Here is an 11,124-nt window from a genome sequence, read left to right as displayed (position 1 = left end):
TGTGCGGGTGGCACATAAAAGACACCATTTCGAGCGTGGCCGTTTTCGTGCGGGTGACACGTAAAAGCACCCACTACACTCTCTGAGTGGTTGGCGTTAGGAAGGGCATCCAGCTGTAGAAACTCTGCCAAATCAGACTGGAGCCTGGTGTTGCCATCCGGTTTCACCAGTCCTCAGTCAAATCGTCCAACCCATGCTAGCATGGAAAGCGGACGTTAAACGATGATGATGATGATATCTGTGTATGTGTGTGTGTCATTGTTTGTCATCTTCCATCACTCAATAGCTGATGTTAGTTTGTTTACGTTCCTGTAACTTAACAATTCAGCATAAGAGATCAACACAATAAGAACCAGATTAAAAAAAAGAAAGAGTACAGAGGTCGGTTCATTCAAGTTAAGCCCTTCAAAATAGTGCCCCAGCATGGCCACAGTTCAATGACTGAAATGAGTAAAAGATAATGACAAGAAAACAGTTAGATAAAATTTGTGTTTAAACTATGTTCATACATTAAACAAAATATGAGCCAAATAGTATGAACATGCTACATCTTTGCTAGATAAAACATCAATTATATTTGTCATATACTGTTTAGTTATTCAAATCCAGTATGATTCTTGCTGCATTTTAAAAGTATTATTGGAATTATCTTCTTGCCAAAGACCAGTATCATTGGTGTATTTTTACCATAAGCTCACATTTACACACATAAATATGCAAGTCTGTGTGTATAATTTGTATATATATCACACACACACACACACACACACACACACACACACACACACACACACACACACACACTCATGCACACTTAACTGGTTTCACAGTTGTTGATATTCAAAAGTGAATGTTATGTGGAATTTGGAGCTGTATAACAAAAATTTTAATTGATTCTGATCTTTCTCTAACACCATATATAAAACCGGAATAAACTGGTCCTTGGATGCTTTAATGGGATCCACTCAGCTGCCAATGGTAGTGCCAATTCTTTAGCTCGAAGAAATTCTTTATTTCTCTCTTTCCACAATAAGTCTCAAAGATACTGTAAAAAATGTTCAGGAAAAGGAAGTCATTTTTGTTTCCTCACTGAATAATGAAAAATGAAAGCAAAACCTGTTAACTACCACATCTGATGGCATAAAAGACATATTAGGCGCATGCATTAAAACTTATGGGATACCCAACTTCATATATATATGACCCTTTGAGTTTGCCTTACAGTTAGTAAATAAATCATTTGCTTCTCAATCATAATATTAATTCTGTTGCTGTCTTTTGAATTTAGGGCTACATTGAGCAAAGAGCAATGATATTCGGTTGTGAAAAGGGCAATACTAGTATGGCCCACAGTGCAACATCATCCTCTCACTTGGATGGAGTACATGACTCAAAGGAGAAAGACCTTGGACATTATGAGGAGATACCAGGTAAATTACTTCTGTTATTATTTCTTATTTTCTAATTTTAATACACCTATCAATGTTTATCATATATGTGGTTGGTTAAAAAATAAAGGGATTAATTAATCAACTCTGATCATTTTGTAAATGGAATGAATGGTAGATTCAATGACACCAAACTTATGACCCATAACAGAGGTGCTTCCAGTGTTATGTATTTTCTTGATTATCTCTGCTTTTTCCTATGAATGATACACTCATCTGCATCATACATCAGGATTAGGTGCCTTCATATATTTTCTTTTGTAAATCCATACAAAAAGGGATATATCTTCACAGCAGAGTGATCTAAATGCAAGCAGTATTCATTGTGGATGGTTGCTTAAGTGCATTATTGCAAGACAAACAGACTTTTGGAGAGTTTTTGACTGAATGCCAAACTTTACAGTGTTATTTTAGATCAGTGTTGAATGAATCAATGATAAACATGTACAGCAAAATACTTGTGTTGAAGTCTTTTAAAGCTTGAAGTCAGTTTCCTATGTTATTTGTAATACAGTGTGTTTTTTTAAGATTCAAAAGTCTCGAATTCAACAATTCCAGTCAGTGTTTAAATATGATCTTTAAAAAAAATTCATTTCAACATCATTCATTAAGCAATGTCTTGATTATGATCCGGTTTTCTATATAAGTAAAAAACAACGTGCCAAAGCGACAGAGTAATTAGCTAGTCAGTTAGAATGCCTGGCATCATTCAATTTGGATCCCTCTACTCTAAGTTCAAATCTTGTCGAGATCAACGTTACTTTTCGTATTTTAAGGTGTTGATAAATAAAGTAGCAGGCCTACTTTGGAGCTGATTCTTCTCTGTCTCTCTCTTTCTTTCCCTCTGTGAAAAATCAGTTGTGAATGCGTAGACTGGGTTCAGTCCCACTGCTTGGCACCTTGAGCAAGTGTCTTCTACTATAGCCTCAGGTTAACCAAAGCCTTGTGAGTGAATTTGGTAGATGGAAACTGAAAAAAGCCAATCATATATATATGTATGTGTTTGTGTGTGTGTGTGTAGGTTTGTGTGTGTGTGTGTAGGTTTGTGTGTGTGTGTGTCTGTTTGCCCCCCCCCCCATCACTTGTCAACTGATGCTGCTGTGGTTACATCACCGTAACTTAGCAGTTCGGCAAAAGGGTCTGATAGAATAAGTACTAAGATTACAAAGAATAAATCCTGGGATTGATTTGTTTGGCTAAAGGCAGTGCTCCAGCATGGCTGCAGTCAAATGACTGAAACAAGTAAAAGAATAAAATAATAAAACTCCTAATAATATTCAATTATATGAATATATAATAGGATCTTTTATACATCAGATTGTTATGAGGGTCCACCAAAGTAAAATATGATCCAAAGGGGTCCTTATATAGAAAAATGATTAATGGTTGAGAACCACTGGTTGAAATTCCAGCAAGGCTCCCTCAATTCTCTAGCCACCCTTTTTTTAAAGATAATTTGTTGAGGAGGAAGCCAGTGGGGGCAGGCCAATAAAACACAATAAAACATATACCAGTAGGACACTATATATGAATCAATCATGAAGTCTCCTAAATCTTCCTCTACCCTTTCCAATTACCTGTACAAAGCTTGCTTCATGATTTGTCAAAAGTCAAGATAAATCGATATACTTACACATTAAAGCAAATATATTGATTCTACATCAAACATAATGGAAGTTGTTTCTTTTTTTTTTTACTGTTTACCATCCAGTATTATTGGTTATAATAAACCACAACGGTTTCTTACAGACAATTGTTTGAGAAATGAAATTGATATGTAAATTAAATGCTATGTAAACTGTTGTTTGTATAAGCTGCTCCTTTACATAAATAAATTTTGTGATAAAGGGTTTCAGAAGGAAATAGATTCTGGAAACTAAATTCCTGCTTATTTTTAAGAAGGGATTGTTACATTCATAATGTGATTGTCATTGTTGTGGTTGTAATCATTGTCGTCATCGTCGTCGTTGTCATTGTCATCATCATCATCATCATCATCCTCATCCTTCTTATCATCATCATCATTTTTACATGCTGGCATGGGTTGGATGGTTTGACAGGATCCAGTGAGTGTTAGTGTCACATTGAGCACCAGTGTCTATTTTGATATGGTTTCTACAGCTGGATGCTCTTCCTAATGCCAACCACTTTACAGAGTTCACTGTGGAATTTTTAGTTTTTCATACCACTGGCACTAGTGAGACTACCAAGTAATTTGCAAGACTAAGTAGGGAATAGTATTTGTGGTTGGTGGTGGGTTTATGTGTGGAGGCACAATTGCCCAGTGGTTAGGGCAGCGGACTCACGGTCGGAGGATCATGGTTTCGATTCCCAGACCATGTGTCGTGTGTGTTTATTGAGCGAAAACACCTAAAGCTCCACGAAGCTCCAGCAGGAGGTGGTGGTGACCCCTGTTGTACTCTTTCGCCCCAACTTTCTCTCACTCTTTCTTCCTGTTTCTTGAGTAACGCTTGGTGTCCCGTCCAGCTGGGGGGAACATAGATGCCATAGAAACTGGGAAACCAGGCCCATGAGCCTGGCTAGGCTTTAAAAAGGGCACAAAGAAGAAGAAGAAGAAGGTGGGTTTATGTCAGAGTGTTAAGCAGCTAAAGTATGATAGAGGAACCAGCACAAGAGTCTTGCTACAGAAGAGCTACATTGCTACTCTGCATTTTATAAGGGTGGGTGAGAAAGAGAAGGTGGAAAGAAAATAAAAATGGAGGTAATGAGATGCCAGGTCATCTCATGATACAAAAATGTGAGTGTGCTGATAATAGTTGCCATGATGTTGCTATAGTTTAGCTCCAGGTCAGCTTTTGATAAAAAGCTAACCATGACCATCTCATATTATTGCTATCAGTAGGGAACCTATATCCACACTATTAAGCATGTGATGTGCCATTTCATAAAACTATACAATGTATTGCTAGAGAGATTAGACTGCTATTTCTAGCAGATTAATCGACCACATAAAGGTTTCTATACTGGCTTGTGGTGATGATGATAGCAGTGATAGTGATGATGGTTGTTGTGGTGGTAGTGATGACAGTAGTGGTTGTGGTGGTGTTCAGTTTGTTATGGTGGTAGCGATTGCTGATAGAAGATAGATTTAAAAAAGAAAATAAAAAGCAAAACAAAAATTAAAAGACACATGAATAAAAAAAAAGAAAAACAAATGTGAAAGAACAAAAAGGAAAAGGAAGAGAAATCATCAGAAATAATTAAAATTCGTTAAAGTATAAGAGTCAACAGAGAAGCAAGAGGAAATTAGAAGGTAGTTCTGATTCAGAATAAGAAAGGATACAGTGTTTTGTTGCTTCTGTCTTACAAAGACAATAAAAACAATATCAGTAAAAAAAAAAAGAAAAAATAACAACAACAATAACAGAATAATAGTAATAACAACAACACCAAAAACAACATCTAAAATAACCACCACCACCACCACCACCACCACCACAAAAACAACAGCAACAATAATAATAATTACAGAATCTTTTAAAAGATCAACGTAATTTAGAAATAAGAATAAAATGGAAAGAATGGAAATGTTCATTCTGCTCTGTGAGTATCTTATTGTACCATAGTCAAAATATATTTGGCAATTCTTGTTTCTTTCTAGTTAATATGGCAGCTTAGACTCTAAATATCTTCAGTTTTGTTTTCTAGAGGTTGTTTTTTATGAAATTATCATAATTAATGATTTTTTTTTTTGTTGAAAATTGTTACTGGAAAAGTAATTAACAGTTTAATATTGATTTCTGTCTTAGGCACAAGGTCACAAATTTTTGGTGTTGATGGTTGCGGTGGTGGTTGGGTAGAGCTTGTTATATTGACTACCACAGCTTGACAATGTCCTTATATTTTATCATTCCTGGAAGAATAAATAAATGCTGAAAACCTAATAGGATTTGATCTCATAACACAAAGGAACATAACTAAATGCGATGAAGCATTTTCTGCCCTGATTCAGATTCTTTTAATCTACTGCCCATCCATTAAATAATTGAATGTTAGATTTATAGCTGCTAGTCTGCTCTTGAATTTTTCGCTAATCTATATGATAGCAATTAATTGAGGTCAAGTTGCATATTGTGACCTTTCAATTACTTGACCTTTCACGATCAGAGCTTTATAACAATGTGATAACCCTATTCACCTTTCTTAGAAAATCTGGTTGGTATTTCTGACAGTTAGGCATACTGAGGTAATTTAGAGAGAAGCACCAAAAATATAATACAGTATCTTCAGTATATTTAAATGTTCAATCCAAGAGGTGGTTGTCTAGTGTATTTTATTATCACAGTTGGTGAATATTAACATTATTGGATGAAGATTTTCAATGGGCTAATAATTGGTTCACTGCATTTCTAATGGTGAGAGCCACAAGGGAGTGTCTGTAACCTGTTTCAGAGTAATTATCAAAAGTAACTTTGTTCAAAGAGCAACAAGTTTATTTACTTAATTTTTATGTCATTACTTGCATCTGTCATTGAAATGCGTACGTACGTACGTATGTATGTATGTATGTATGTATATATATATGTATAGATAGACAGACAATCAGACAGAAAATATAAACCATTTAAGCAAAGCCAAATAAAAATCTAAGATATAGTGATTTCAAATTTTGGTACAAGGCCAGCAAGTTCTGGAGAGAGGACAAGTCGATTACATCAACCCCAATGCTCAACTGGTACTTATGCTGCTGTATTCAGCATTAAGGGCAACTTCGTCAAGAGATATAAGCCATATAGATGTGGCACAGAAAGTTGCAGGCTATGCATAGCAGAAAAGAGGCTCAAAACTCAAAACTATAACATGTTTGGATACCAACTAAAAATCATAAAAGAATTCATTACAGAATATTACCAATCTTTGACAAGTATCTCCTGAAACACAAAATTATACAAATAAATGAGAGAATGAGACAATTCTTAATTATGCAGATGAGGATTCACATTCTGTGTGTAAGCGTATGCACCTGCATTTATACTCTGTTTGAACATGTCTCTTTAGTATTTAGGTGTTTGTGTGCGTGTGTGGTGTGTAGGATATTTACCCCCCATGGACAATGGACCTCCAAGGACAATTACCCTTGAGGACAACAGATGATGATTTAAAACTTCTTAATATATTGGAGAGGGGGTAATTAACCGAGGGTGGTTATTGTCCTAGGAGGTAGTTGTCAGGGAGAATTGTCTTATATGGGTTAATTGTCCTAGGTGGGGTAATTGTCCTGATATGTGTGTATGAGTATGTGCATGATTATTTTTTACATATGCTTTTTTGTAGATGCACACAACCAATTGTATGCATACATTCACGTATGCATGTATATGTTGTTAGAGAGTAGAATTGGCCCAGTGGAGAGCGTTCAAATTCTGCCGCGGTCGACTTTTCTTTTCATCCTTTCAGGGGTTGATAAATTAAGTACCAGTTGTGTACTGAGGTTGATCTAGTCGACTGGCCCCCTCCCCAAAAATTTCTGGCCTCCTGCCTAGAGTAGAAAAGAATATATTTAATATATTTGATGTATCTAATTTGTTTATTTGCATAATTGCCTTTATATCCACTCAACCTGATTCATCTTATAGTCTGTCTTTGCCTTGTGGATTGATCTCCCATAAAGAAATTGGAGTCTAAGTTTGAATCTTATTTGCATATGCATGTGTGTATACATGCATTGTTTTATGCATGTACAGATCTCCTCACAAATTCTTCTACACTGGTAAGTCAACTCTGGTAGTAAAATGATTCCCCACCATAAGTGTAGAAACTCACCCACATCTTTCTGAATGATATCAGTGAAGCAAATGACGGGGAAATAGTCACAGCTAAGAATAAAAATTAGGTCAAGGACTTGCCTTGTCAGGAGATTTTACTTATTGATGATATTCTCCAATATTTCTCTCTATATTAGCAACTCCTATTTCAATGCTGTGTGATAATAATTTATTTTATCTTCTTATTTATACCAAGCTTTATGCCAGTCATTTTTGACACTGTCTTCTTAGAACAACACCAGTTTTATTACCCTGTTATCACAAGCATCTAGCTCTGTTTCTACATGATAAAAATAAGAATATTTCTTATAAGAAGAAATAAAAGTTAGATATTTGGTATGGTTTCTATAACATGGAAATTGCACATAAATTTTCTTTGATTTACCTATATCATTTGATTATGATAAATAATATGACTATGATGAATCATATATTTTACTATCTATAATTTATCTGATACCAACCAGTTCTATAATTTTAATTACTCATAAAATATATATGCAACAAACTCTAGTTGTTTTAAGCACCAACTTGGATAAGTAATGCAAATAGCTGAAACATCATGAAAAATTACAAATGAAAAATATCTGTGTTGATGGTAGTTAAAGGTAGACAAAGCAACACTTGGCATGAAATTGGTTAGTTATGTTCAGAGAGAGCTGTGGTGGGGGTGCAGTGGGGTCGGGTGAGAGTGTGGGTCCCCACAAACAATATGATAGAAGACTTAGAGATTGTGTTTGATTGATCTATTCACTTTGCTCTAGCGTAGAAGAATGAATATAAAACAACAATTGTCAATGGAAACATTGAATTGGCAGCATCATTAGAATATCAGACAAAATGTCTGCAATGTTTAGTTGCAACTCTTCAAGTTCTGAGATCAACTTAGCTATTCATCCATTCTTCCAGAGGTGGTGGCAGCACTGGGTTTGGTAGCAGCAGTAGTGGTGCTGGTATTGAGGTTGATAGTGGTGATGGTGGTGTTTGTGGTGGGGTGGCAGAAGTTGTGATGATGGCACTAGTGATGTTGTTGTTGTTGTTGTTGTTGTTGTTGTTGTTGGTGGTGGTGGTGGTGGTGGTAATAAAATAAAGTACCAGTCAAGCACTGTGGTTGATTAGATATTTCTATTAAGTATCCAAGCATTGAAAAGGATTTATAATAAACTAAGCACTATTGCTGTTATTTATCATTAGATTACTGCTAATACCTTAGACTATGGTCAAAAGTGGTTGTAGTCATGGTGGTGATAATGGTATGATGATGATGATGATGATGATATCGAAGACAGTGATGGTTATAATGATTATGATGATCATGATGATAATACATATCTGAGTGTACACATATTTATGTATATTCCACAATTAACACAAACAGTATCCTCATAATTAAACTAAAATGATGCAACTAAAGAAGACAATGTATTCAATGGTAACTAACTCACACAGTTTTCTGAATCCTAATTTGTTTCTTTGTGGCTGTGTGTTAAGAAGCTTGTTTCCCAACCACATAGTTCCAAGTTCAGTCCCACTGTTCAGCACCTTGGGCAAGTATCTTCTACTATAGACTCAAGCTGACCAAAACCATGTGAGTAGATTTGGTAGACAGAAACTGAAAGAAGCCTGTCATATATATATATATATATATATATATATGTATGTATGTATGTATGTATGTATGTATGTATGTATGTATGTGTGTCTTTGTGTCTGTGTTTGTCTCCTCACCATCACTTGACAACCAATGTTGGTATGTTTACGACCCCCGTAACCTAGCAGTTCGGCAAAAGAAATCGATGGAATAAGTACTGGGCTAACAAAGAATAAACTCTGGGGTCGATTTCTTTGACTAAAACCCCTTAAGGCAGTGCTCCAGCATGGCTGCAGTGAAATGACTGAAACAAGTAAATGAATAAAAGAAAAGAAATATTGAATTAAGAGTAAAAAATTTATTAAACACCAAATAACTATGGGTCAAGTTGATTTTATTTTGAATATGGGAGACAACTCCGTTCACATTTTATTTATATCAAGGTGCCTCAGTAAAGTATAGACTTCAGCATCCAAGCAGAAGTAGTGAGGAGAAAATGATCAAATATGTCACATTCCATAATAATCAGTCATCTCCATTTATCATTGTCATTATCATTCTTCACCTTCTCTTTCACTTCTTCTTCCTCCTTATCATCATCATATCAATAATATCATTCTGACAATACTGCACCTTCCCTGAAGGCCGTCATTCTTCAGGTGATATCTGAAATGATTAAGTACCAACTAGTGCGGGCATGTTGGCAATTCTGGCCACACATTGACACACTCAAAGAAGCTGAAGATGGATTTGTAGAATATTTGTATAAAACAAAACTAAACAAGAACACGTGCATGAATTATGTGTGTATGTATGTATGTATGTAAGTATGTATTTATGCTGTCTGTGTTTATCCCCCATCATCACTTGACAACCGAGGCTGATATGTTTATGTCCCCCTAACTTAGTGCTTCAGCAAAAAGAGACCGACAGAATAAATACTAGGCTTACAAAAATAAGTCCTAAAATCCTTGACTAAAAACCTTTAAGGCAGTACTCCAGTGTGACTGCAATCAAATGACCAAAACAAGTAAATGAATATATATATATATATATAACGTCTAGATAGAATAGAGACAGCTGATGAAGGGATATTCCAAGTGGCTTTCCGTTTTCCTATGTGTTCGTTCCGTTGTCTGTAGTTTATTGTTCTAACGTCCTGTACCTTGATATGCATATATATACACATGTAGATGTAAGTATGTACATATATGTGTGTATACATGTATATATATATTCTTTGTATTATATATATATATATATATGTGTGTGTATATATATATATACATATGTATAAACATATACATATATATGCATATATACACATATATATATATATATATATATATATATATATATATATATATATATATATATATATATATAGGGAAAATTCACAAAAAAAAAACAAAAGACAAAGATAGGTGTAGACAACAAACAGATGTATTAGTTTAATGCTCGGGAAGTGAAAAAGTCTTTACCATTTTGAGCCTACACTCTTCCACAGAAAGGAACACAGAAAGAAACAAGGAGAGAAAATAAATATATCTATATATACATACATTTGCATATATAAGAAGAGTTGTTCACGAGGGATTATCAATCCAGGCAAAATACTTTATAGTATCTCTGTTAATACAAATATAGCAAGCTAATAATTTTTTTAGATTAGTAAAGAACTCCACGTATATTTATGGCAGAGTACGGGGTTATAATTCATTACCATTCTATGTTACAGTCTCACCTAGGCTGGTCTTTTACACATACAAGACAAGATATTAATGAAATATGCGTAAAAACCATTATCTATACCTTGTGTTATATATATATATATATATATATATATATATATATATCAGTATGTATGAAACTATGTGTATATCAATATATGTAAATCCATTTCATTTACAAATAATTAATTCAAAAAACTAACTAATTATACAGTATTTTATTTGTAATCATTTGTTCTATCTTATTTAATTTCAGCTGTCTATGCAAAACGTGGATGTCCTATATCTGGCAAAGATAGAAAGCAAGACAAAAAAGGCAACCAAATATAACGTGCATGTAATCACTGATGAAATGCAAGTCTCCACATAAACACCGAAAATGTAAATAACTATTTCAGTGACCACATAAGTCAAGCAACTGTGAATTTTTGCAAATTTTGAATGCTAATTATTTAACTAACTAAACAAACAAAGTAATTACAAACTAATAAAATTTATAATCACATACATATGAATATGGACATATATATGCTGCATATATGTATATATATATATATATATATATATAT

At 34.4% G+C, this 11,124-nt stretch overlaps 1 protein-coding gene across 4 annotated transcripts in view; it reads left to right on the top strand.

Moving 5' to 3' along the window:
• The window catches only part of LOC106872688 (protocadherin beta-2), a 251,173-nt gene extending 240,102 nt beyond the window's left edge, over positions 1-11,071 (top strand). For all 4 annotated transcript variants that reach the window (XM_052973105.1, XM_052973104.1, XM_052973106.1 and 1 more), the window contains 2 exons: positions 1,289-1,430; positions 10,812-11,071. In XM_052973105.1, coding sequence (XP_052829065.1) covers positions 1,289-1,430; positions 10,812-10,885 — 216 coding nt within the window. In that variant the 3' untranslated portion in view covers positions 10,886-11,071. The remainder of the gene's footprint in view (positions 1-1,288; positions 1,431-10,811) is intronic.
• Positions 11,072-11,124: the final 53 nt, after the last annotated feature.

Source organism: Octopus bimaculoides, chromosome 14, assembly GCF_001194135.2.
Source record: "Octopus bimaculoides isolate UCB-OBI-ISO-001 chromosome 14, ASM119413v2, whole genome shotgun sequence".
In the NCBI taxonomy this organism is placed as follows: Eukaryota; Metazoa; Mollusca; class Cephalopoda; order Octopoda; family Octopodidae; genus Octopus; species Octopus bimaculoides.
Note: the sequence above shows the minus strand (reverse complement) of the source record. Positions and strands in the feature narration are given on the sequence as shown.